Raw genomic sequence first — 27744 nt, forward strand, 5'->3', positions numbered from 1 at the left:
TCACCGCTCATGACTGGAGGCACCGTGAGGTGGGCGGTCTTACTGGGGTCAGAGGTCAGGGGTCAGCAGCAGGAGTTCAGAGTACAGTGGAGATCTCTCCAACCTGAGGGGCCCTTCTGGTGAAACGCACTCTGCGGTGGCCTCCTAACTGTCCGAGGAAGAAGCTGTGGAGGGGGCCAGACGGCCTCTGTGACCTCTGACCTTTGAGCGGGTCGCTGCTGCCAGCCCCCTGGACGTGGCAATAGCCACCTCAGCATGCAGAGCTTGCCCACAGGTCTCCGGCCAAATTACCAATTTTAATGAGGAAACAGTCGCTCTGGGACACAATTAGCAGCGGACAGGCTGACCCAGCCAGTCAACCCCATTTAAATATTTGGCTGCGCGTGTATTTGGGCATTATTAATGACCATTTGAATCTCCCGACTGCGCCTTTCCACGGTCATTCAGCTCCGTCGCTGATTTAGCCTCCTCTGCCTCAGCCTCGCCCTGCAGGCCAACCTGACATCATGCCACAGTTTGCTTTGGGTTTTGTTTTTGTAAGAACTCATAATTCTGTTAGGCTACTGAGAGACAGTGGTATTCTATCGCCGTTTTTTTTTCTCTCTGGAAAGAAGACTGTTATTTATTTTATTATTTTGTTTTTTGTCTGCCTCGTTTTGGGCCGCTGATTGCCAAGCACCCTCTTTAACTCCAGTGTGGCGCCTCAGTGCTGTTTGTATTTCGCCTCACAGATGAGATGGAGGACGTGGGTGAAATGGATGCGATGCGACCAGTCAAGGCTTTTTCCTCAGACTTCACCCACAGGGTGGAATGACCTGTGACCTGGGGGGGGAAAGTGGGCCAATAAGGAGATAGCAGTGTTAAGGATTAAGCAAATATGATGCTGGTAGGAGCAACCTGTGGGAGGAGCCCAGACAGAACCTACGGACAGTAGGGCTTCCCAACCCTGCTCCTGGAGATCTACCGTCCTGCAGGTTTTCACTCCAACCCTAACAAAGCACACCTCATTCAACAGCTAGAGATCTCGCCGAGGTACCAATTAGTAGACTCAGGTGTGCCAAACTAGGTTTGCGGTGAAAACCTACAGGATGGTAGATCTCCAGGAACAGGGTCGGGCAGCCCTGACAAACAGTATCATGCAGAAGAACACCAGATATATTACAACAGAAATTTCTCTTGCCCATCTTATTCTGGATTAGCTCAATCTTCTAAGCAAGCATTTCTCGATAAGCTCATGAATGAGATCTGAAGGCTGTTCTAATGCAGCTACAGGAAACACCTGATTGTCAGATGCTGAATGAGTGAGCTGGCATTGTTGTTGGTGTGCAGAGCTGATTGGATAATTGAGCCAGGGTAATCGGATACAGGTGAGAAATGGAGACAGGTGAGGCTACCAGAGTTACCTGACCCAGGAAGAGCGCATGGATTTACCGATCTGAGTTTTTCTTACTGGACATGGTTAAATGGGTTTGTTGTCGGTGTTTTGATTATTTGGCTGAAAAAGACTTTTAATATGCTATTATAATACTCATAAACCTACAAAGCAACTGTGAAGTGTGTCAAATGATCAGAGGTGGAAAGTCCAGGGGGTCAGAAAGTAGAAGTCCCACCACTTGTTTCTTCCACCCCATGAACTCAACCAGCCAATTTCACCAACTAATTCAATCTTGTGGCTGAAGGATTGCACTAATTATCAAATCCAGGTGATTTGAACACAACATTGGAAAGGACTTTTTTCCCTTTCTGAACATGGATTTTCCACTTTCACAGTTTCACAGTTGTGTTTAGCTGAAAGGAGAGTTCTATATTACTGGACCTGGGGGAATACAGGGCCTGCTGCTTTTCATCCTTACGCAGAATTTGATTTATCAATTAAACCAGCTGATTAGTTCACCTGGCGTCTTGGGTAAGAACGCAAGCAGAACTGAAGACCAGCGGCTTATCCCTCAGCCTGACTAAGTCCTTAATTGGTTACTATTAATTAACAGATTGAGTACCAACATATGCACCCCATGCCAGCAATTGTGTGAAGTTCACCACACCCTCTCCGTTCCTCAAACTAGTGCTTTTGGCCCTTCAGATCCCTTGGTCCTCATTGGGCCAGTCAGGGAAAAGGGGCCGGCCTTAGTCAAAGGGGCAGGATTATCACCGGCAGTTTATCAGAATACGGTCATCTTTCAGTGTGAGCTTCATGTGAACACTAAGTATGAGCACAATTCAGATCAGGGGTGGTTGTTCCAACCAACCACCTTAGTTATAGTTTTCAGCTCTCTAAACTACGCTGGTTAAATCCTGTACTTCAGCACAATAAAATCTACAGCGTACACTTTGCAGTCTGTGGTTGTTGCTGGTGCTTATACAAATGTCAGATCAAAATAAGATTGAGCTAATTAAGAAATTAAGAGCGGAAGTTGGCACACAATCCTGATACGGACTGGCCCCTTGTTGTACACCCCTGCTTTAGGACCAGTTTTTGGGTCAACCTAGCAGGCCTAGTCGGGTAAATACAGCTTTTGGCAAGTAGCAGTGCAGATCATTAGTTCAGAACCCAGAGAGGGCACAATTTATTAAGTTATTTTTAAGTGTTCTACACGCATCTCAAATGAGATATTCTGTATTGCAACCTTAAAAGCAGCTCACGCTCAAACACCTTTCTGAGAACTGCAATGGACTGCATGGCCTAATTGCCACTGGACCAGCGCTTGCTTTGGAAAATAAGCGCACCGTTGCGATCGGGTCCGTCTCTTCTGCCGTCGCAGCCGTCTCCAGCATCTTACGCAGCGTGATGGAGGCGCGCCTGTCATCGCACGCCGCAGTGAACGCCGTTAAATAACCTCACTCGTCCGCAGACAATTCTGTTCCCCGCCATCACCTTAAGCCAAGCACCGCCATTCCGGCTCAAACTGTGGTAATTGCACTGGAGGAGGCCTGCGTGATGGGGCCATTCCGGCTCCCACTGTCCCCGAGGGCTTCATTTCATGGGAGGTTGTTGGCAATCGGCTCTCCGTCATGCCTAAATAGGATGCTTCTGTTGATATCTGAGCATAATGCAGGTTAAAACTGTTACCAGGCATGTCCTTAATGTGCTCCCATCTCTCAAGATGGTGCCCTGACACAAGGGGATAGATAAAAGGCTTATGAACTGTGATTTTATGGTTTATTTTTTAAGCAATTTTGAACACGTACTCAATTTTTATTTCTTATTTTGCCCAGAGTGTTGACTACTGGCCTGGTGGGGTCACTGCGGGTTCATTACTAAAAATATGTCTTGCAAAAACATACACAATTGTGCTGGACCTGACAAATGGGGGAGGGGGGGGGATTACTTATTCTAGCGTCTGTTTGATGTTCAGTTGTGATTTAATGCTAAAAAGCTGAACGCTTAACTGATTATGCAAGTCATTCCACACCCTCCGCGTTAATTTCGCCAGATCCCAAAAGCCATCGTCCACCAGCCCACAAAAAAAAACTTCCCCTCTTTCCCACAACGATGCGGTTTTGACACAGGCTCTAGAACAAGCGCTTATCATCCCGTTTGCAGGGCTTCCTCTCCCGCTTAACACTCGTTCAGCCACACCGCACAAAAAAATAATAATAATAACCGGACTCGTCTTCCCTCGCGGTAAACGGATTAAACGTGCCGAAAACCGCGGAGTGCGTTTCCTTTAAATGCGGCGTATTGCCGAGTTCCACCGCGGGGAGGACTCAAACTCCTGTCGTCACGGCGCGCGAGCGATTAAAACTAACGTCCGCCAGCTTTAAACTCGGGTATGTTAAGGGTTTTGCGCGGTCGTCTAAATAAGCGGTAGACTCCCCGATGCCCTTGTGGAGAGCCTGCAGGTCGCGCTGATTTCGTTCCTTTCACCTTAAAATCTGCGCCCTATTCATAAAGAAACCAAGTGAGGCGAGTAACGGTGTGAGCGAACGCTTCAAATGATGCATTACGTGCTGAGTAACAGGGAAAGCTGGAGCACCGCGCGGCTCTCTAAGGGAGTAAGTGAATACTGCAGACCTGTAGGGACCGCCTATTACCCAAATTTCACTGGGAGCAGACCTCTGAGACCCACTTCAAAACAAGCAACTCAAATATCCCCACACACCCCCCCACCCCCCCCCCAAAGGACTCATTTGCCCTAGCAGGTCTATTTATCAAAGTCACCATAGCATCCGTTTGGCAGCGGGATATTAAAGGAAGCAACAGAGGTTGGGCATCTTCCTCAAGGGCACGGACGCTTTTCCCCCCACAGGGATCAAACTGGCAACCCAAAGCAAAGCGTGGGTCCAAAGCCACCGAGCTACACTGCCGTCAGTGCGCATATACGGTCTGTGCTGTGCCAGTCTGTATGTACCCCAGCTGAACAGAGGAAAGCACCCCCCAGGACTAGAGTTATACCTGCGGACACAGCGCCCCCTGCAGGAGTGGGGTTTTACACCCCAGCACTAAAGGGACAGTAGTGGCAGAATTTAAACCACTGTCACGGAGTTTGTTTTGAACAATTCTTCCAAATCCAGCCCCCAAGCATAAACAGAGGTGGATGACACCAGGATTGGGGGGAGGGGGGGCTGGTTTAAGGGATTCTTATAGTCTGTCAGCACCTTCACTTTAAACACATACAATACTTACACAAGCACGTTATACAACACTATGTTAAAAAATACATTGATTTATTCTCACTGATCTCCAGCCACTAAAAAAAGAAACCCTTTTGAAATGCACATTTAAAACGTCTGCTACACTTGCCTCCATTTTAAGGATTAAAATCGAAGTTTCATTGGGACAGACGGACTGAGTGCTTCTGTTGTGTATATTTTCACCGGACAGCAGTGCGGGTCCGCGGTACGTCCCATCAAACAGAGCAAAACTGCTGCAGAGAGAACGCAGACGTCTCGGGCCCAGTTCAGATCCGAACTGCGACAGCGGACAAGAGCAGGCAGGTTCCCACACAGAAACCTAAAGGAACGTTTCCTTGGATGAGTACGGCCTACACCGTCCGCAGCAAAGCAACACCTGACAAACGGAACGGCCATTTCTCCAACAGCCAGCTCAGGGTTGGTCGAGCAGACCTGCCTGGTCACTGAACTCCTGGGCTCAAGATCTGACACGTTGAATCTCAGACCACAGCAGCCTTCAGATGCGCCAAAATGAGGTCATTCACACCGAATAAAACTTCAGAAACGGCTCTGAAACCGAGTCCCCCTCAGAACCCGGGGTGATGTCTCCGATCTCAACCTGGATTGTGAGCTGATTTACTCATACACAGTACAACGCAGACCTGTTACCAATCCTTGTTTTATTCTGCTTAGAGAATGTCTACTGGTGCACATTTTCATTAATGAGTTCACAAATTCTAAAAGGAATGTCAACATCAACATGAACGATCGTGCATAATGTCAGGTAACTGCATCCTTAGTCACAGACCTTTCTGAAAATCCAGAACTGTCTTGTCAAAAGATTTCATACATTGTTTTTTTTTCCCCAATTTTATTTATACTACACTATTAAATGAACAAAAAACAAAACAAAACAAAAACAAATAAAAACAGGAAGAGAAAATGTTATAAAAAAAATAATAATAATCGAAATCTGAACAGTAAAGAGGGGAAAAGGAAATGCTGGGAAGGCTGGAGCAGGGTGAGGGTGAGGGTTAGGGCGACGGTGACCCCTGAACCCTGACCCCTGACCCCTGAACCCCGGGCCCTCAGTACTGGGTGTACTCTTTCGTCTGCATCTTAGCGACGATCCGCTCTAGTTGCCTCTTGGCCTCACACTGGGGGAAGTTGCTCATTTCATAGTACTGGGCGGAAATCTTAATCAGCCTGCAAACAGAGAGGGAGGGAGGGATGAAGGAGGGGAGAGAAGGAGGAGAGGGGAGGGAGGGAGGAGGGAGGGGGGGGAGGAGGGGAGAGGAAAGGGAGGAGGAGGAGGGAGGGGAGGAGGAGAGGAGAGACAGGAGGGGGAGAGAGGAAGGGAGAGTAGGAGAGCCATGGAGGGAGGGAGAAAGGATGTTCAGGAGAGCTATCGATTGTTTTGGTAAGTTAACTTAACCTGTTAAATACGATACTTAGATTGTTTGGTTTTATTGTAACATTTCTGCGATGAAAGCTAAATGTAAGGCCTTATATGTTTTAGCTTGTTTATGCTGAATGCTGTCCTGTGCTATGAGCTAATGGGATGAATGGTCTGTTCTCCTCATTGTGTTTCTTATGTTCTATGTTCTAGATGGCTGAATGGCTGTTCTCTCATTGTGTTTCTTATGTTCTCATGTTCTAGATGGGCTGAATGGCTGTTCTCCTCATTGTGTATTCTATGTTCTCATGTTCTAGATGGGCTGAATGGCCTGTTCTCCTCATTTGTATTCTTATGTCTTATGTTCTAGATGGGCTGAATGGCCTGTTTCCCATTGTGTGTTCTTATGTCTTATGTTCTAGATGGGCTGAATGGCTGTTCTCCTCATTGTGTGTTCTTATGTCTATGTTCTAGATGGGCTGAATGGCCTGTTCTCTTAGTGTTGATAGCTCATGTCAGAGGCTGAAGCTGTCTTATGTGTATTCTAAATCGCCTCAGTTCAGGATGCTGAATCACTTCAGATTTGTTTTTGGTTTATGTTTAAGGCTTCTTTTTCATTAATGTGATTTAATACTCATTTTAGATGGCCTGAAATGGCCTGTTGTCGCTTTGTGTTTTTTTGCTCTTTGTCTCTCAGAGACTGGGATGAATGGTCTGTTCTCCTCATTGTGTGTTCTTATGCTCTTATGTTCTAGATGTGCTGAATGGCCTGTTCTCCTCATTGTGTGTTCTTATGTTCTCATGTTCTAGATGGGCTGAATGGCCTGTTCTCCTCATTGTGTATTCTTATGTTCTCATGTTCTAGATGGGCTGAATGGCCTGTTCTCCTCATTGTGTATTCTTATGCTCTCATGTTCTAGATGGGCTGAATGGCCTGTTCTCCTCATTGTGTGTTCTTATGCTCTTATGTTCTAGATGGGCTGAATGGCCTGTTCTCCTCATTGTGTGTTCTTATGTTCTTATGTTCTAGATGGGCTGAATGGCCTGTTCTCTTAGGTTCCTGCTATAAGCTGTCAGAGTGCAAACTGCTCTTGATGTTTGTGCTCAAATCCCACACAGGACCTCTGGCTCTGGGTGAGAGCAGTGTTTTCTGATTGGTCAGGAGCAGACCTCACCCCTGCTGGTTCAGAGTGAGCATGTGCAAAGACTGTTTGGGAGAGGCGAAGACGCACCACTCTGGTTTGATGTCGGTGCAGGTGCGGATGTAGTTCTTGGTGGTGAGGACGAACTCGTTGTAGAGAACCCACTCAGGCTTGTGGTCCAGGACAGTGGAGGGGTGCAGCTGTACCACCTGGTTGTCCTTCACCGTCAGGTAGTGTCCAGTGCGCTCCAAGTGTGCCACCTGCAGGAAGAGAGAGGAATTGCATCACATATTAAACTGCAAAGACACGCTTACTCACTCACTCGCTTACCTGTAAGAGCGAGGTCCTACAGTCAGAGTGAGGTCCTACAGTAAGGGTGAGGTCCTACAGTAAGGGTGAGGTCCTACAGTAAGGGTGAGGTCCTACTGTAAGAGTGAGGTCCTACAGTAAGAGTGAGGTCCTACAGTAAGGGTGAGGTCCTACAGTCAGAGTGAGGTCCTACAGTAAGGGTGAGGTCCTACAGTGAGGGTGAGGTCCTACAGTAGGGGTGAGGTCCTACAGTGAGGGTGAGGTCCTACAGTAGGGGTGAGGTCCTACAGTAAGGGTGAGGTCCTACAGTAGGGGTGAGGTCCTACAGTAAGGGTGAGGTCCTACAGTAGGGGTGAGGTCCTACAGTAAGAGTGAGGTCCTACAGTAAGGGTGAGGTCCTACAGTAGGGGTGAGGTCCTACAGTAGGGGTGAGGTCCTACAGTAAGGGTGAGGTCCTACAGTAAGAGTGAGGTCCTACAGTAAGAGTGAGGTCCTACAGTAAGGTGAAGTCCTACAGTAAGGGTGAGGTCCTACAGTAAGAGTGAGGTCCTACAGTGAAAGTGAGGTCCTACAGTAAGGGTGAGGTCCTACAGTAGGGGTGAGGTCCTAAGGTAAGGGTGAGGTCCTACAGTAGGGGTGAGGTCCTACAGTAGGGGTGAGGTCCTACAGTAAGGGTGAGGTCCTACAGTAGGGGTGAGGTCCTACCTGCATGAAGAAGCCGGTGACCAGTGCGCGGCGGATGTTGATGTAGTAGTCGCGGCTGGTGAACTCGGTGCTGCGGCGGGGCAGGTTGAAGCGGTCCATGATCCTGGAGAGCTGCTGCCGAACGTTATCGGCCGACATCAGCGAACGGTAGTTTACGAAGTTATCATAGCACCACTGCACTGACTCGTGATCTGTGGAGAGGGTCAGGGGGTTAGGGCTCCACAACCACCCAGAGAAGAGCCTCAGACACACGAAAACATGCACACTCACTCACTCACTCACTCACTCACTCACTCACTCACTCACTCACTCACTCACTCACTCACTCACTCACTCACTCACTCACTCACTCACTCACTCACTCACTCACTCACTCACTCACTCACTCACTCACTCACTCTGTTTGAAGGCGTGGTAGACGTTGAGCAGAGTCAGGTGATCTCCTCTGCACACACACACACACACACACACACACACACACTCACTCTGTTTGAAGGCGTGGTAGACGTTGAGCAGAGTCAGGTGATCTCCTTCTCTGCGCACACACACACACACACACACACACACAACCTCTCACACACACTCACTCTGTTTGAAGGCGTGGTAGACGTTGAGCAGAGTCAGGTGATCTCCTTCTCTGCACACACACTCACACTCACACACACACACACACACTCTGTTTGAAGGCGTGGTAGACGTTGAGCAGAGTCAGGTGATCTCCTTCTCTGCACACTCACACACTCACACACTCACACACTCACACACTCACTCTGTTTGAAGGCGTGGTAGACGTTGAGCAGAGTCAGGTGATCTCCTTCTCTGCACACACACACACACTCTCACACACACACACTCACACACACACTCACTCCGTTTGAAGGCGTGGTAGATGTTGAGCAGAGTCAGGTGATCTCCTCTGCACACACATCACACACACACACACACACACACTCACTCACCCCACACTCACACTCACACTCACACTCACTCACATCACACACACTCACACTCACACACACACACACACAAACACCACACTCTCACACACACACACACACACTCACTCACTCTGTTTGAAGGCGTGGTAGACGTTGAGCAGAGTCAGGTGATCTCTGCACACACACACACACACACACACACACACACACACACACTCACTCTGTTTGAAGGCGTGGTAGACGTTGAGCAGAGTCAGGTGATCTCCGTCTATGTGAGCGAACCTCATCTTGGACTCGTCGGCGGCCTTCTTGGCCTCGGTGGGGCGAACGAAGCACTGCGGGACTGAACAGGGTTGGTTTGGGCCCCAACACCGACGCCCAAACGGATGAGTCAACCATTCACACACACTGGGAACAAGGCCTAGCAGCTACATCACATCACTGAGCATATGGCGGGGCTGGGCGGGGCAGGGCGGGGCGGGGCAGGGGTCACATGACGGCCTCTCCCGACTGCTTGGTCAACTGCCTACTACTTCAACACCTAACCACATCTGGAAGACAAGAGCGTTTACACAACTGCAAAACGTTAACAAGGGCATCCAGTCTCCTCACACAGCAAAATAAATATGACCCCCCCCTCCCCCCTCCCCCTCCCCCTCCCCCGCCCCCCGATCCCTTGGGATGCTGAAAGACAGGCTCCGACAGCACCCTTCCTCCCTCCAAAAAACGAAGAGGAGCAACAGCGGTCACACAGCTTCGGGGGGGGTGTGTCCCGAAGCAGGATCACCGAGCTAGCGGGATAACCTGGAACCGCTCTTTCCACATTCAGTCCGTGCTCCCCACGCGGGAGCCGTCCCGGGTCTTACTCAGCACAGGTATCCGGCTAACTCGGTAGCCCTGCATCGCGAAACCGGACCCAGTTAGAGGGAAATGCTGTGAAGCTTCGCTGACCAGCGGCCTCTAGCTGTGACAGGACTGATGGGGTGAGCCTCGTTACAAACACACGGGCTAAAGCAACCCGCTCCTGAGACAGAACCAACGCCCACTTCCTGGGAAACAGCACCTATCACCCAGCCAATCACATGAGCTCAGTAAAGGCGGGTCTAAGCTGATTCAAAGGAAAATTATGATGCACAGGGGTGTTGACTAATAGTGAGAGAAGGCCGTGCGTCAAATACGTCACATCTCCACAAACCGCACCTCTGAGAATCTGCTGACCAGTTTCTGGCAAGACCCATCACTGCTATAGTAAGAGCTGTTCTCAAACAGTAGGACCCATCACTGCTACAGTAAGAGCTGTTCTCAAACAGTAGGACCCATCCCTGCTACAGTAAGAGCTGTTCTCAAACAGTAAGGCACATCTCTGCTACAGTAGGAGCTGTTCTCAAACAGTAAGGCCCATCTCTGCTACAGTAAGAGCTGTTCTCAAACAGTAAGGCCCATCTCTGCTACAGTAAGAGCTGTTCTCAAACAGTAAGGCCCATCTCTGCTACAGTAAGAGCTGTTCTCAAACAGTAGGCCATCTCTGAAGACTGTTCAAAAGTAGGCCCATCTCTGCAACAGTAAGAGCTGTTCTCAAACAGTAAGACCCATATCTGTAAGAGCTGTTCTCAAACAGTAAGGCCCATCACTGTAGGAGCTGTTCTCAAATAGTAAGACCCATCACTGTAAGAGCTGTTCTCAAATAGTAAGACCCATCTCTGTAAGAGCTGTTCTCAAACAGTAAGGCCCATCACTGCTACAGTAAGAGCTGTTTCCAGGCAGTAAGAACACTGCTGTTGGCATTTCTCTGCAGAACTGACCTTCTAGGTTGCCAGTTTCAGTCCTAATGATGGGAGGAGCTGAAATCTCTCTGTCACAGCAGGAGCCCGCTGGTCAGTCATGAAGAGCGCTGCTGCTCCACCATTAAATCCCACAGAATGAGAAACTACTTGGCTGGTTTTCTCTCAGACACGACATTTTTAAAAACCTTGATCCAATGCCTTTTATGCACATGATGTAAAAATCAGGGATGTGATTTGTCCCATAGTAACCAGGAAATGACTGCTCCCATTTTCAGGGGCTAAATGTTACAGCCAATCAGGCGGAGACTTTGGCACAAACGGCAAGTGTGTCCGCACTCCCCTCCCCCTCCCCCTCCCCCTCCCCCCCCCACCCCCCCAGGGGAACAGCGGGAAAGATTTTAAAAGCCGAATTGTAGTGGCCCCCAGACACACATTTCCTGATTAATCCAGTAAAATCTACATCCCTGGAACCCGCCCTGCCCGGCAGCTGAACGTTAAAGGACCCCCCCAAAACAGGCTCCAGGTTTAAGAGCGAGCGACAGGACCCGCGCGCTAACCCAGCGCAACGTTCTCGAAAACGCTACTCGACTGGGGGCGAATCGGAACCCCGGGCACCAGATCCGCAAGCAGGGTCGAGCGTGTGATGAGAGAGAGAGAGAGAGAGAGAGAGAGAGAGAGAGAGAGAGAGAGAGAGAGAGAGTGAGAGAGAGAGAGAGAGAGAGAGAGAGTGAGAGAGAAGCTTTTAGCGTGATTTCCTTTCCTATTCTCACCCGTTCTTCCTCCTTTCAAAATCACTAAGCTCATTACCCAGCATTCCCTGCTGACGATGGCCTGTCTTTAGCCCCTCCCTCCGTTACACTTCATTCTGCGGCATCGATGCGGTCAGAAAAGGCTCTGGTCTGATACTCCATCAGTCTGCCATTATAAAGGTTAGTCTGTGGCAAAGAGCCCATTCACCTCAACACCAACGCCGGAAAAGGTCTTCTGGTGGACAAACTTTTTATTCTTTATTTATTTTTTATTCCTACTTTCTCCACATCGTTCTGCTCAATGCTGAACCTTCCTAGAGATTACTGTCTTAGGAAACTCACACTAATACAGAGCCTTAACAGATACCAGACCATGGGGCCCATCCACACACTGGAACAGAGCCTTAACAGGTACCAGACCATGGGGCCCATCCACACACTGGAACATAGCCTTAACAGATACCAGACCATGGGGCCCATCCACACATTGGAACAGAGCCTTATCAGATACCAGACCATGGGGCCCATCCACACACTGGAACAGAGCCTTAACAGATACCAGACCATGGGGCCCATCCACACACTGGAACAGAGCCTTAACAGATACCAGACCATGGGGCCCATCCACACACTGGAACAGAGCCTTAACAGATACCAGACCATGAGGCCCATCCACACACTGGAACAGAGCCTTAACAGATACCAGACCATGGGGCCCATCCACACATTGGAACAGAGCCTTATCAGATACCAGACCATGGGGCCCATCCACACACTGGAACAGAGCCCTAACAGATACCAGACCATGGGGCCCATCCATACACTAGAACAGAGCCTTAACAGGATGAACAGAAGACACAAATTTTAAGACTGTTGGTTGCCATGGTGTGCATGGCAACAGAACGTTGGTTGTAAACGTGGCTAGTCGTCGCCATAGAGATGCGTGCAGCACGAGCGGAACTCTGGCTGTAAGAGGCAGGCGGTCGCCGTGACGCCCGGCGCTCGGTAACAGCGGAACTCGGGCGGTCGCCATGACGCCCTGCGCTCGGTAACAGCGGAACTCGGGCGGTTGCCGTGACGCCCGACGCTCGGTAACAGCGGAACTCAGGCGGTTGCCGTGACGCCCGGCGCTCGGTAACAGCGGAACTCGGGCGGTTGCCGTGGCGCCCTGCGCTCGGTAACAGCGGAACTCGGGCGGTTGCCGTGCGCTCTGCGCTCGTAACAGCGACTGGCGGGTCGCCGTGACGCCCGGCGCTCGGTAACAGCGGAACTCGGGCGGTTGCCGTGGCGCCCGGCGCTCGGTAACAGCGGGACGCGGGCGGTTGCCGTGGCGCTGGCCCGGGCGTTACCTGACAGCATGGCGGTGATGGACAGGATCTCGTTGGAGCAGTTGAACTCGCAGCTGGCGATGACCATCTTGGCGAGCTGCGGGTCCAGCGGGAACTCGGCCATCATGGAGCCCAGCTCCGTCAGGTCCCCGTCATCGTTCAGCGCCGCCAGGTAATTCAGCAGCTCCAGCGCCCGCATCAGCGTCTCCGGAGCTGGGGGGGGGGGGGATAAGGAGTAGTGTCTTGTTAACATCTTCCTTTTTAGACAGCTCGACTTTCCTTACAGCACACAAATGAGCCCCCCCCCCTCCCGTGGTGTGGCCACAAATGAGCCCCCCTCAGTGGTTTGGGTGGGGTGGGGAGGGGCAACACCCAATACCACACACCTACGCCACACACAGCTCCCACTGTAACACACCAAACTCAGCCCAAGGAAAGTTACCCCCACACCGAACGCTTCTGTCCGACAGAGAGCAGCCAATGGGACGAGGGGCTGAAGGAACGCCAGGCTCCTCGATCTGCGGGCTTTAAACGTGCCGCTCTGCCAGGACGGGGGACAAATGTCCCCAAACCAATTCACCCCATCAGCAGCCTGCTACCCGCCCGCCCCCCCCCCCTCCACAGGCTCGTGGGCCAGCGTGTGTTACCCACCGGGGGGGTCCATGAAGTCGAAGTGCACCAGGTCATCGATGCCCAGCTTCTTCAGCTGCAGGACCACCGAGCCCAGGTTCGAGCGCAGGATCTCAGGGTACGTGTTGTCCTGTTAAAAAAATAAGGGGGCGTTAATGTGAATGAATATAAATTGTTTTTCACTTTGTCCATATAAAACAGAGCACAAGAGCCCTGGAACACAACCTCCGCCATCGTGCCAGGAGAGGAGTTGTTCCCCTATAAGGAATGATTTCCCTCCATTTTCAATGTGCTCGGATGTTTGATTAAAATACACAGAGAAGAAGGACCACCATCGCACTGCTCAGAGTAGATTACTGAAATATTCAGCGAAGTGAGGAGCTTCTCTTAACCTACGTGACGCTCAGTCCTCCAGTGAAGTGCAGGCCGGTAGTTAAGTGAATAAGTGAAGTAATCTATCCAGCGATCGCCCTGTTCCAGATGAACGGACCGAGCGCCATTAGTCTGTTTTTCCTGGTTTGCTGTACTTAAACACTGGATTTGATTACGGAGTAGTGCAGCACTAACACCGCTTTTTATTGCTTTCCTTTCTCTTTTTTGTTGCGTTCTATTTGTCCTTATTCTGCTCTCAGCATTACGCCGATTCCCTTTAAATAAGCACTTGCAGTGTCCTGTGTGCGCAAATTGCGATTTAGCAGCCAAAGCCGCTCGCAGGAAGCTGCACTGATCGCGGCTCGAACGCGACCGCTAGAGCTAACGCTAACGCTACGAGCGAAGCCGTGCCGTCGTAGGGAGGCATCCCATAGGCCCCGGAAACTGTGGGCGCTATGGAAACAGGTAATGGAATGGAATGTGACGTGATGTAACGGAGCTGTGAATGCATGAATAACTGAACAGATGACTAGATTAATAAATGAATGAACAGATGAATACATGAACAAAATACAAGAACAGATGAATAAATGAATACATGAACACAAGAACAGAAGAATAGATGAACAGATAAACAGATGAACAGATGAATAAAGGGGCAGGTGAATAAAGGAGAGAGACTCGCCTGCATCTCGGTCTTGTAGGCCTTCTCGGTGTAGAGGCGGAAGCACTTCCCCGGGCGTGTCCGGCCTGCGCGCCCCGCCCGCTGCTGAGCCGACGCTTTGCTGATGGCGGTAACGAGCAGCGACTCCACCCGGATGCGCGGGTTGTACACCTGGGGGGGGGGGGGTGGAGGAGGACCGCGGCGAGTCAGTGTCCCCGTTCACCAGGAGTTAACAAGCAACTGGGGCACGGCGAGGACGCCATTTCGGCTCGGCCATACGAGCAATCCCATCAGTGTTCACAGAACAACTCAGACCAGAAAGGGCGCCATTTTGGCTCTGCAAGATTAAGACTGCCACTCCTGCTGACTAAAGAACACAGCTTCTGAGAGAGCAGATGCCATTTTGGCTCTGGCCATCAGTGCTCATTGACTAACCCCCATCCCAGCAGGGACACCAGTGCTGGTTCTGCCAGATGTAACTTTTCCCATTTGTTTGAGGAGGGAGGGGGCTCCCAAAACTGGAGAGAGATAAAACCGCTTCTTTTTGAAAGACGCCGCCATTTTGTCCAGGCTGTGATAAGAAAGACCACAAATCCCACTGAGCGATTTGTCTGTGGGGGGCTTTCAAAATGGTGGAAGAATAAATAAGCACATTTTCCATCTCCTGTGCTGTCACACTGTGAACATTTATCAGGGACTGGGCAAGGAACAGGTACGGAGAGAGAGAGGTGGGGAGAGGGAGTGAAAGAGAGAGAAAGAGAGACAGAGAGAGAAACAGGGAGAGAGCTGGGGAGAGAGAGAGAGAAAGACAGAGACAGGGAGAAAGGGAAGGAAAGAGGGAGAGAGAGACAGGGAGAAAGGGAGGGAGAGAGGGAGAAAGAGAGAGAGAGAGACGGGCAAGGGGAGCTCACCTTCTGCTTGGCGAACCCGGGGTCGATCACGAACACCACGCCGTCGATGGTCAGCGACGTCTCGGCGATGTTGGTGGACACCACCACCTGCGAAACGAGCAGCACGGGGTTCACGGAAGCTTCCGGAAGGAGAGCCGCCAGCCCAGCTCACACACCCCGTAACGCACGGCCTTATGGGAAACCGACGGAATAAAAACTCCCACGGCAGTGTGTGTGTGTGTGTGTGTGTGTGAGTGTGTGTGTGTGCGTCCCATACATGTGCAGAGCCTGTTACAGATTTAGCACACTCACTCTCATTCAGCAGACAGGCAGTGTGTGTGTGTGTGTGTGTGTCGTTCTGCTGTGTGTGTCAGAAGAGAAAGTGTGTGTGTGTGTGTGTGTGAGTGTGTGTGTGTGTGTGTGTGTGTGTGTGTGTGTGAGTGGGTGTGTGTGTGTGTGAGTGGGTGTGTGTGTGTGAGTGTGTGTATATGTGTGTGAGTGTGTGTGTGTGAGTGTGTGAGTGGGTGTGTGTGAGTGTGTGTGTGTGTGTGTGCGCGTGAGTGAGTGTGTGTGTGTGTGTGTGTAGCAGCAGGACATGCAGACTCAGTCCCCTCACGAACTCAGACAGCGATGAATCAAAGCAGCTGTTCAGGGAGAAGAGCAGGATGCAAAGCTACAGGAAAATAAACCCTTAAATAACTGCATTTCCCATACATCCCCACCTCCAGCCACACGCCACCTGCACAGGAGGCCCATAAACCACCGATTCCCAGCGCCAAACCGTTTCTCTGCACTGTACTGACGTTCAGAAACGCATCAGAGAGACGATGAGAGTGAGTGGGGCTGTCATCTTGGTTTTAAATCACAGCTTGATTTAAAATATATATACAGAAATATAATATTATATTTAATAATAATACACTTTCGACACTTTTAACTAGAAGAGCACTCTCACAGCTCAGAGATGAGAATGAGGCTTCATTAACCCGTAGGAAGGGAGTAGCTGCAGCCATCATGTGCTCGTCTGAACCAATGAAACGGCTTTGCTCTCCACGGTAAAGCACAATGATTGGTCCTAATCAGCCACTTACAGCGTGGGTTTTTACTGGGGGGGCTCCTTGAAGGTTTTTTAGGGGGTGCCTGTCCAAATGGCAATCAGCCCCCCCCGCTGATCTACATACAGAGTTCAGGCATTCAGGAAACGCACAGAACAAGAGTCTTTAAAACACAATCCCTTTCACACAGCTGGATATTTCTCAAGGTGAAGGGGCTTTTCTCAAGAGCACAGCAGGAACAGCCTCCCTGGGAGTCAAACCTGCAACCCTCACAGCTGCAGGCACAGCTCCCCAGCCATTACCCCTGTGGCTTCATCCATAATAACGGCCAAATTCTACAGGAAGGGCAGCTGGGAGATTTGACCTGTGCGTTCAGACTACTCTCTCCCTCTCCTTCTCCCTCTCCCTCCTCCCTCCTCCCTCCTCCTCTCCCTCCCTCCCTCCCTCCCTCTCTCTCTCTCCTCTCCCTCCCTCTCTCTCTCTCCTCCCTCTCTCCCTCTCCCTCCCTTCTCTCCCTCCTCCCTCCCTCTCTCTCTCTCCCTCTCCCTCTACTCCCTCTCTCCCCTCCCTCCCTCCCTCTCTCTCTCTCTCTCTCTCTCTCTCTCACCTCTCTCTCTCTCTCTCTCTCACTTCTCGCCCTCTCTCTCTCTCTCCCTCCCTCTCTCCCTCTCTCTCTCTCCTCTCCTTCTCCCTCCCTCCTCCTCTCTCTCTCTCTCTCTCCATCTCTCTCCCTCACTCTCACTCTCACTCTCACTCCTCCCTCTCCCTCTCCCTCTCACTCCCTCTCTCTCTCTCCTCCCCTCTCCCTCCCCCTCTCTCTCTCCCTCCCTCTCTCTCGGTTAATTTAAATTCAGCCCATCTGACCGCCCTGCATTTGCAGCCCCTTTTTAAATCGATATCCGCGTTCGCTCAACAAACGCAGCAAAAGCGCAAAGATTCTAAAGGATGAATCAATCGCATCAATTTTCCACGGCGACGCGGAACGAGGGACGATAATTAAAGATTCCAGCACCTAAAATTAAAAGATCTAAAAAATGACAGGCAGCGTCAACGGCTTTCAAAGAGCTACTGCAAAAATGTTTCTGCGCTGCATTTTCACACTAATTCTGCAGGCCAACAATGCGTAAATAAATAAATAAATAAATAAATAAATAAATCCGCAGACACTTGGAAAGGGAAATCAGAACTCCCTTTGTCTGTGGACAGTCACTAGGAGAGTCAGCATCACCCCCAGCACTCAGACTGAAGGGGAAGCTCTTTCCTAAGAGCATCCTGACCATGAGCTTGATTGCTGCTCTTAGTGAAGCATGCAGGACACTTCCGAAATGACGCTTTTACCCCCTGCTCGTTCGACAGTCACACTTCCTCAACAGTACTCAGACTTCCCTTTTAACCCTCTGAGGTGTGACATCACAGTTACGTGATTACAACGTTCCGAACGGAACATTCTAATGCTGATGTCACAGTCGCCGCTGGCGGCTGCCCGCAGTGGAGTTCTAGAACACCGGCTTGGAATTTTGGAGAAAACACTCCAAACAAAAAGCAGCTCTTCAAAGTCTTCGGCCCTGTGTGAGAGCACCGTGCTGACTCACTGTGGAATCATTTAAATTATTTAAATTCCAGGTTTCACAGCCCCCCCGCTCGGCCCCGCGCTGCTAATTCTGAACGAGAGGAGCATCACACCACAAACCGCTGAGAGCCATTCGCTGCACGATGTCAGCACGTCACCTGAATGTAACCTAATTAAGCTAATAATGGGGGGGTGTGACGTGAGTGCCTGGGTCTGCTGGCTAGCGAGAGCACTCTGATTGGCTCATACCAGAGGAGCGCTTGAGGACAGCACGAGTCGTTCTCCGCCACAAAAAGAAGTGACCCGCCTGGGACAAGGCCGGAGCGAAACGGGACGTTCAGAAGGGCAGTAGAGCGGCAGTATAGAGGCAGTAGGGGGCAGTAGAGGGGCAGTATAGAGGCAGTAGGGGGCAGTAGGTGGCAGTAGAGCGGCAGTATAGGGCAGTAGGGGGCAGTAGAGGGCGGGCCGTACCTTCCTGCCGATGGCTCCGCTGGGCTTCCTCGGGGGGGGCGGCTCAAAGATGCGCTGCTGCTGCTGGGGGGGCAGGGTGGAGTACAGCGGGATGATTTTGATGTCGCCCACCTCAGGGCCCAGGTCATCGATCTCCCTCTTTATCCGCTTACAGGCCTCGTCAATTTCCTGAAGGGGGGAGGGGGGTTGCGTCAGTCAGAGCCGGGGGGGTGGCAGTCAGGCCTGGTTCCCGCCCCGGGCGGGGGTTCAAGCCGAGGGTGCAGTCACATACAGAGTCACCCAGCCGTCTACACACACCCTCATTCTCTCTGTCTCTCTATCGCTCCCTCCCTCCCTCTGTCACACTAGAGAGAGGGAGAGAGAGAGAGAGAGAGGGGGAGAGGGGGACAGAGAGAGAGAGAGAGAGAGAGAGAGAGAGGAACAGAGAGAGAGAGAGAGAGAGAGGAGGGGAGAGAGAGAGGAACAGAAAGAGAGAGAGAGAGAGAGAGCGGGCGTGCTAGCATGCGAGGGGCAGTACCTCCTGGCCGGTGAGGAAGAGCAGCACGTCGCCCTCCTCCTCCTCACACATGTGGATCTGGATGACGGTGCGGATGGCTGCCTCCAGGTAGTCCCGCTCGGGCTCGGGGGTGTAGAAGATCTCCACGGGGTGCGTGCGTCCCGGGATGGTCAGCAGGGGGCAGCTGTCGAAATACACCTGGAACTTCCCTGCGTCCAGCGTGGCGCTCATCACAATCACCTGGGGGGGGCGGGGGGGACACGTCCAGAAACGTCACAAAGCAAAGCTCCTCCCCCAGCATGCATCAGCGCCCGAGTCAGGTGTGTTCTCTGGGCGAGTCAGGTGTGTTCTCTGGGCGAGTCAGGTGTGTTCTCTGTGAGTCAGGTGTGTTCTCTGTGAGTCAGGTGTGTTCTCTGTGAGTCAGGTGTGTTCTCTGTGAGTCAGGTGTGTTCTCTGTGAGTCAGGTGTGTTCTCTGTGAGTCAGGTGTGTTCTCTCTGTGAGTCAGGTGTGTTCTCTCTGTGAGTCAGGTGTGTTCTCTCTGTGAGTCAGGTGTGTTCTCTGTGAGTCAGGTGTGTTCTCTGTGAGTCAGGTGTGTTCTCTCTGTGAGTCAGGTGTGTTCTCTCTGTGAGTCAGGTGTGTTCTGTGTGAGTCAGGTGTGTTCTGTGTGAGTCAGGTGTGTTCTCTGTGAGAGTCAGGTGTGTTCTCTGAGTCAGGTGTGTTCTCTGTGAGTCAGGTGTGTTCTCTGTGAGTCAGGTGTGTTCTCTGTGAGTCAGGTGTGTTCTCTGTGAGTCAGGTGTGTTCTCTGTGAGTCAGGTGTGTTCTCTGAGTGAGGGGATGAAGAGAGGGGAGGAGAGGTGGAGGGATGAGGAGAGGAGAGGAGAGGCGGGGGGCGGGGGCAGAATGAGGGGAGGAGAGGGGGTGGGGGGAGGCGGCGGGGGGGCGGGGCGGACCTTGAGGTCGGCTCTCTGCCGCACCACCTCCTTCAGCACGCCCATCAGGATGTCGGTGGCCAGCGTGCGCTCGTGCGCCTCGTCCAGGATGATCACGCCGTAGCGCTCCAGCAGCGGGTCGTTCATCGCCTCCCGCAGCAGCATGCCGTCCGTCATGTACCTGCCGGGGCGGGGCGGGGGCGGGGCGGGGTCAGGGTCGGCCAATCACCGCGCGTACGGGGGAAAAACGCAAACTGCGCGGGATCAACCCAGCACTGAGCCATTCAGTCCCTAAACATACCTAAATGCGCACACGCGCACACAAGCGCACACATGCACACACACACACACACATACGCACACACATACGCACACACATACGCACACACATACGCACACACACACACACGCACACACATGCACACACACGCACACACAGACACACGCACACGCACACACACACACAGACACAGACACACACACGCACGCACACACCAAGCACTTTTGCACTCTGCTCCTTACCCATAATGCCACACTGCCTCCCGTACACACTCCGCATTCTCAGGCTGGGGAGGGACAGCAGGGCCCCCCCCCCAGCAGAAGGGTACTCACTTCAGGATGGTCTTGGCGCTGCTGCAGTCCTCGAACCGGATGGAGTAGCCCACTTCCTGTCCCAGCATGACGTCCATCTCGTCCGCCACCCTCTGCGCCACGCTCATGGCCGCCACCCTCCGGGGCTGCGTGCAGGCCACGCCCCTCTTGGGCCCCGGCAGCGCCCTCACCATGTCCACACACCACTGCGGGATCTACAGGCAGGAGAGAGAGGGGTGTAGTCACTGCTCAGTCACCAATGAGGAGAGGGGGGGGGGGCTCTGCTCAGTCACCAATGAGGAGAGGGGGGCGGGGCTCTGCTCAGTCACCAATGAGGAGAGGGGGGCGGGGCTCTGCTCAGTCACCAATGAGGAGAGGGGGGCAGGGCTCTGCTCAGTCACCAATGAGGAGAGGGGAGCAGGGCTCTGCTCAGTCACCAATGAGGAGAGGGGGGCGGGGCTCTGCTCAGTCACCAATGAGGAGAGGGGGGCGGGGCTCTGCTCAGTCACCAATGAGGAGCCACTGCACAGTCACCAATGAGGAGTAACTGCACAGTCACCAATGAGGAGTAACTGCACAGTCACCAATGAGGAGTAACTGCCCAGTCACCAATGAGGAGCCACTGCACAGTCACCAATGATGAGTAACTGCACAGTCACCAATGATGAGTAACTGCCCAGTCACCAATGAGGAGCCACTGCACAGTCACCAATGATGAGTAACTGCACAGTCACCAATGATGAGTAACTGCACAGTCACCAATGAGGAGTAACTGCCCAGTCACCAATGAGGAGCCACTGCTCAGTCACCAATGAGGAGTCACTGCTCAGTCACCAATGATGAGGACAGACGGATGTGTCACAGCTCAGTCTGGTTTGACGAGTAAAGGTCAAAGGTTAAGGGAACGAACACATCAAAGCTTGGGTTGTGTGGGCCAATAAAACCACGGAGACGGAAGACTCTTAAAAGCAGAAGCGCAGAGCAGTGACTGCTGACCACCGGGGAGAGAAACGCAGAGAATCTAACGCTGTAAGAACGTCTGGCTCAACAGGCACAGTGGACCCAGCAATTCTGGCCTTGCTTTCACACACGGTATAATTGTTTTTTGGGCAAAATAAACTCAAAACTCTAAGTTCCCCCAGATGACCCGGTGCTAACATGCCTTTTATTGTTCGGCAAAAATTTACGGCCACTTTTCATAATAAATGAAAAGCAATTTCACATTTTGCATTCAATTTTTTTCTGCTGTACTGAATACGTATTCAACGATGAAGTCAAAACCAAACCTCAATTTTGGTGTATCATCATAATTCTATAACGGGGGGGAGGGGGGCAAACTGTTCCCAGATTACATCGCTGAAACAGAACAAATTCAGATCCAACCTACAGATGGCGAAAGAAAAGACACCACCGGCGACCCACGCTCAGAACGATAAAATCAGCTCCCTATAAACACGCTCAGTCACATGAAATATTTAAAACCCGGCCCGGCAAACAGAGTTTAATCGACTTGTACGTCAGACGAGACGCGCAGGAGCTGACCCTGGGGGGGGGGGGGGGGGGGGCGCAGGAGCTGACCCTGGGGGGGGGGGGGTTAAAATAAACGGCCGGGGAGCCGCACAGCTCTGACACAAGCAGGCCCATTAAATAAGTCATGAGTAAACACAAGCAGCTTCCACACAGATTTAAATAATCATGAGCCCTGCTAAACAAACACACCGCGCACTGCACTGAGAGACTGCTAATAAACAAACACACACTGAGAGACTAAATTACAGAAACACACACTGAGAGACTACTAATAAACAAACACACACTGCCAGACACCTGCTAAACAAGTAAGGTAAGGGGTAAGATAAGGGGTAAGGTATGGTGATGTCAGTAAGGTAAGGGGTAAGGTATGGTGATGTCAGTAAGGTAAGGGGTAAGGTAAGGTAATGTCAGTAAGGTAAGGGGTAAGGTAAGGTAATGTCAGTAGATAAGGTAGGTATGGTAATGTCAGTAAGGTAAGGGGTAAGGTAAGGGGTAAGGTAAGGTAATGTCAGTAAGGTAAGGGGTAAGGTATGGTAATGTCAGTAAGGTAAGGGGTAAGGTATGGTAATGTCAGTAAGGTAAGGGGTAAGGTATGGTAATGTCAGTAAGGTAAGGGGTAAGGTATGGTATGTCAGTAAGGTAGGGTAAGGTAAGGTAATGTCAGTAAGGTAAGGGGTAAGGTAAGGTAATGTCAGTAAGGTAAGGGGTAAGGTAAGGTAATGTCAGTAAGGTAGGTAGTATGGTAATGTCGTAAGGTAAGGGGGTAAGGTATGGTATGTCAGTAAGGTAAGGGGTAAGGTAAGGTAATGTCAGTAAGGTAAGGGAAGGTAAGTAATGTCAGAAAGGAAGGGTAAGGTAATGTCAGTAAGGTAAGGTAATGTCAGTAAGGTAAGGGGTAAGGTAAGGTAATGTCAGTAAGGTAAGGTAATGTCAGTAAGGTAAGGTAATGTCAGTAAGGTATGGTAATGTCAGTAAGGTATGGTAATGTCAGTAAGGTAAGGGGTAAGGTATGGTAATGTCAGTAAGGTAAGGGGTAAGGTAAGGTAATGTCAGTAAGGTAAGGGGTAAGGTAAGGTAATGTCAGTAAGGTAAGGGGTAAGGTAATGTCAGTAAGGTAAGGTAATGTCAGTAAGGTATGGTAATGTCAGTAAGGTATGGTAATGTCAGTAAGGTGATGGGTAAAGTAAGGTAAGGGGTAAGGTGAGGGGTAAGGTAGCGGTGTGGCGGGCCCTACCTGTGTGGTCTTGCCGGAGCCGGTCTCTCCCACCAGGACGAAGCTCTGGTGGCGGTTGAGGATGTCGGCGAAGCGTTCGCGGTACTCCCACACGGGCAGCTGCAGCCGCTTCTTCAGGATCTCGTAGAAGCGCGGCGTGTGCGGCAGGTTGGTGAAGGGGTTAATCTGCTGCTGCATGGCCGGCGCCTTCAGCGAGAGCGAGGCCCCGCCCCCGATGCCCGCGTTCAGCGCGAAGACCGGCGGCTTCACGTCCTTCTCGCGGTCCCGGTCTCTGTCGCGGTCTCGCTCCCGGTCCCGCTCCCGGTCCCTGGGCCGCTCGTCCCGGTCTCGATCTCGATCTTTCCTGCGGTCAGAAAATCAAAAGGAAATCTAAACTGGCTCATTCCCTCACTCGACTTCTAAAAAATATTATTACCGGCATTAATAAGGTTCTTATTATAAATTAATATTCATACTAATGATTATTGCGACCACTTTAATTATTCACTAATTACCCATTTCCCCCATTCTCAGAATTAATTTAAACTTAATTGATTTCGAATTGCGTGCCAGATGTTCATTGTTTCCTAACGCACTGATGCCCGCAACAAAAAAAATAATAAATACTGGATTTGTGACGTCACTCTTCCTTGTGTCCCCCGTTTCACAGTTCCCCGCTGTGATTGGTTAGAAAATACAGCGAACGACCTTAAAAGCGGACTGGGTTTAGGGCAGAGGCTCTAGCGCGTAAGAACACAGCGAATACAGAGGAGAGGTCAGCCCGTGCAAGTCTTTACTCCATAATACTGCAGTGTAACAGGTTATCGTTTTATTTATTTATTTGTAATAAATAAAAAACGCACGCAGCGCGTGAATGCATATTTTAGCTGAGTATAACTTTGCTGCAGTTATACAAGAGGTAGTCTCAATAGGCATAAGGTCCCATCTGCAGAGATGATCAAGACTCCCTGGAAACAGCTCTTACTGTAGCAGCAGTGTGCCACACAAAAACAAAAGTCTCAAACAAACGAAAATAAGATAAACTTCGTAAAATTAACAGGGGCCGGTCAAAGCATCAACAGGCCACTCTGCGGGACTGTTAACCCATTTGTAGGCTACCGCAGCACCTGGCTGTCTAGCATGCTAACAACAACGGGAAATGGCACTGCATGAAGGCATTGTCATGGGTAATTGAGGACCAAAACAAATTAACTAACCGGCCGACAAAGTCCAAGGTCATTTTAAACGAACACTGCAAAGGCTCGATGTGAATTAGCTTACGGGATTCAACTCATTAAAGACGCGTTTTATTGTTCCCAACAGCAATAAATGTCCCGGCAAAATGTACTGGTTGACTACTTGCGCTAGTTACCCGCTTTTAACTTCGCGAATATACACAGTTTTATTTTCTACAAATGTCAGCTAAATGTCGCTGACTTTAGCAGCCCTAGACTAGTGGGTAACCTACTCTGTCTAAAATATATCATTTGAAGCTTTAAGTGTCCATTGCAATGCACTGTCACAAGCAATCAACAGTCATCAGGCTACATAAAAATAAAATGGGAAGTTCAGTAAGACTGAGTGAATAATTATGCAGCATTGGAAAGTGGATGATAAATTATCCATCTGAATAGTCGTAGAACAGTGCCACTAATTTACCTAAATGAAAAAGAAGCTTTTTTGAATTAGACGCCCGACGTTAAAGTTACCCGTCATGCCTATTAGGTACTGTAAACGAACGAAGCATCTGCACATCTGTCTGCAAACGCACTGGACATTATAAGAAAACGACTAATGACTCCAAACCACTGCTGGATTCATTTAACGTGCAATATTTATAATATGTTCGTTAGTCAGCCTATCATCACATAACGAAAATGCAGCTAGACAAGCTAGCTAACGTTAGGCCACAAGATGTTCCCACGTGCATTACTGTTAGCTCGCCTAATGAGTGACGCTAGCTAGTACTAGTATCTTAGGATGAATTACTAATTTTATGGTGATTAATACATAAGCATGCTTTTTTACTTATATAGTTGCACCTAAATAACACTGATGAAGATGTATATAGCTGTGAAACAGTCAGCATTACGTAGGTTAGTAGCTAGTTGATGCTGCTACCTTAAGCTAGCTAGCTCAGCTACTGCTCTAGGCAAAACACTGTTCCATTCAGTTATTTTTCTTACCCATCAGAAGATCTCTTTTTATTAGACGAATAGTCATCTCCTAAATCTAATCTATGTCTTTTGGACATTTTGTTTTAAATATACGAAGAATTAAAATACGAAGTCACAATTAGCTCCGTCAAAACACCGCTGCTCTTCCACACAGGAAAGAGCAACAACGCTAAAATGGCGACCGGAAGAACTTACCTCCTCATTCTTTGAAGGAAAGAGTGGACATTTAGAAATTGAAAGTAAAATTAGTCAGACCGCTAAAGGATACATCTAAATGATATGTTCGGGAAATCATTTTAGTGAGACTGTGAGATATATAGCGTGGTGTGTTTAAATGAATCTGGTAGTTTTGGAAATGGTTGCATGTCTCCAACCACCTACCGGAATAAAGTTTTGAATTGCATTGAAGCTAATCCGAGGATCACTAGACATGCGCATTATAAATATCTGAAAATTTCAGGATTAAAGTTGATAATCGTGGGCCGTTATACCCTATAATAATAATAATAATAATAATAATATTAAAAACGTTTAGCAGTTTTGGAGTCTTGTTTAATGTCTTATGTAGCCTGTGTGCAAGACTGAGGCCAAAAATAATTCACAGACGGAGGTCCAAGAGCTAAATAAATGATTAGATTATGATTCTAGGATTAAACGAGAAGCACTGAGATTTTTTCAAGACATTGTAAGAAAAGCTTTGATTAATAATGTTTCAAGAAAGCTGATTGCATGAATTCACAAGTCTGTCTGTTGCGTATTTGTTGTTTACATTAAGGAAGAAAAAATGTAGCTAACTAGGCCTATTTTTTGCGATAAACGTAATAGGCTACTATTAAACGTGAGAGTCTGCAGATGATTGTCAAGCTTTGATCTAGAAATTAGCATGCGATATTATGCTTGTGAACTGAGTGATTAAGTATCCCTTATTCTTAAACTTGCTACCAGTTTTTCAGAATGCCCTATTTATTTATTTGCTTAACTTAACCCGTGACATGTAAACCGCGACAATTGGAATATCGGCGAGCATGACGACAGCGCGAGACGGAAGATAAGAGGGGTTCATCACGCGCTTTCATGGATCTGGTTTTGTCTAAAGGCAGACAACGCTCCTGCAGATTACCAAAAAACAACAATTGCGCGTTTACACGAGTAGTGACGCAAGTAGTAGACCAGTGACGCGTATAATAACGCAGCAAAAATCAGACGCTATTGACGTGGATATATTTAGAGAGCAACACTCATAAGCATAGATGTCACACTTTACGTGATTTTCTTGATGTTCATTGGCTTGCTAGCTAATTTACAGGCACAACAGATGGTAATGTCTGGTGTTTAGGTGGAGGCAAATGGGCTGCCTAAGTGTTGTATGTACACAAACCTGCCCTTAGAGACGTATAATTTGTGTGCACAAACAGTGAAAATGCACCACGACCAGCACTTTATAAATTACTTCCTCGGGATTTCAAGCAATTGACTATGTGTCCGAACTTGTCAGCGCTATTGGCTATATATATGACCAAATTAACTGCCTGATAATTTCAACTGTGGGGCTGTTTTTTTTTAACTCTGGGGTTTGTACAAACAGTAAATTAATTGTGTAACTTAAACGGCAATTACCCTGTGAAGGCTGGAGTACCTGAGACTTAGATTTGTCAAAGGTGCGTGGATTACAGGACAATTCAATCACTTGTTGAAATGTCGTACTCATCCCCCATTGCTCACGGGTATAATGACATGATGAAAGGGTTTTATTTTAAGGGAGATCGATGACCTGGGCCCTGAGGTGGGCGACATCAAAATCATCCCGCTGTACTCCACCCTGCCCCCCCAGCAGCAGCAGCGCATCTTTGAGCCGCCCCCCCCGAGGAAGCCCAGCGGAGCCATCGGCAGGAAGGTACGGCCCCGCCCTCTACTGCCACCTACTGCCCCCTACTGCCCTATACTGCCCCAAATCTGCCCTTCTACTGCCCTCTACTGCCCCCTACTGCCCCTCTACTGCCCCCTACGGCCTCTATACTGCCCCTCTACTGCCCCCTACTGCCTCTATACTGCCCCTCTACTGCCTCTATACTGCCCCTCTACTGCCCCAAATCTGCCCTTCTAGTTCCCTCCCATAAGCTGATTTTCTTTTCAACCACAACTGCAACCTGCAACTAAATCGTTTTTAATAGTTCTTAACTAGACATCTTT

General features: G+C 49.9%; 1 protein-coding gene and 1 long non-coding RNA gene across 4 annotated transcripts; one reads left to right on the forward strand and one right to left on the reverse strand.

The window, feature by feature from the left end:
- Positions 1-5273: 5273 nt before the first annotated feature.
- LOC135255876 (ATP-dependent RNA helicase DHX15-like) lies at positions 5274-25899 on the reverse strand. Of its 3 annotated transcripts, none has more exons than XM_064337641.1 (14): positions 25750-25899; positions 23399-23741; positions 20653-20846; positions 20062-20221; positions 19132-19350; positions 18615-18782; positions 15540-15626; positions 14650-14799; positions 13614-13722; positions 12984-13175; positions 9322-9444; positions 8164-8354; positions 7240-7409; positions 5274-5817 (listed from the first exon to the last, which is right to left on the reverse strand). In XM_064337641.1, the coding sequence occupies exons 1-14, from the start codon at positions 25755-25757 to the stop codon at positions 5700-5702; spliced, it is 2232 nt and encodes a 743-aa protein (XP_064193711.1). In that variant the 5' UTR covers positions 25758-25899; the 3' UTR covers positions 5274-5699. The 3 variants fall into 3 exon arrangements, with proteins under 3 accessions (XP_064193711.1, XP_064193710.1, XP_064193712.1); XM_064337640.1 differs by lacking the exon at positions 25750-25899 and adding an exon at positions 25564-25734; XM_064337642.1 differs by lacking the exons at positions 5274-5817; positions 7240-7409; positions 8164-8354; positions 9322-9444; positions 25750-25899 and adding exons at positions 11637-12842; positions 25564-25738 and having other exon boundaries at positions 12881-13175.
- On the forward strand, positions 10423-10751 carry LOC135255877 (uncharacterized). Its single transcript, XR_010330305.1, has 2 exons — positions 10423-10635; positions 10669-10751. It is a non-coding gene; the product is annotated as an uncharacterized LOC135255877 (long non-coding RNA).
- Positions 25900-27744: the final 1845 nt, after the last annotated feature.

Source organism: Anguilla rostrata, chromosome 5 (assembly GCF_018555375.3).
Source record: "Anguilla rostrata isolate EN2019 chromosome 5, ASM1855537v3, whole genome shotgun sequence".
Taxonomy (NCBI): Eukaryota; Metazoa; Chordata; class Actinopteri; order Anguilliformes; family Anguillidae; genus Anguilla; species Anguilla rostrata.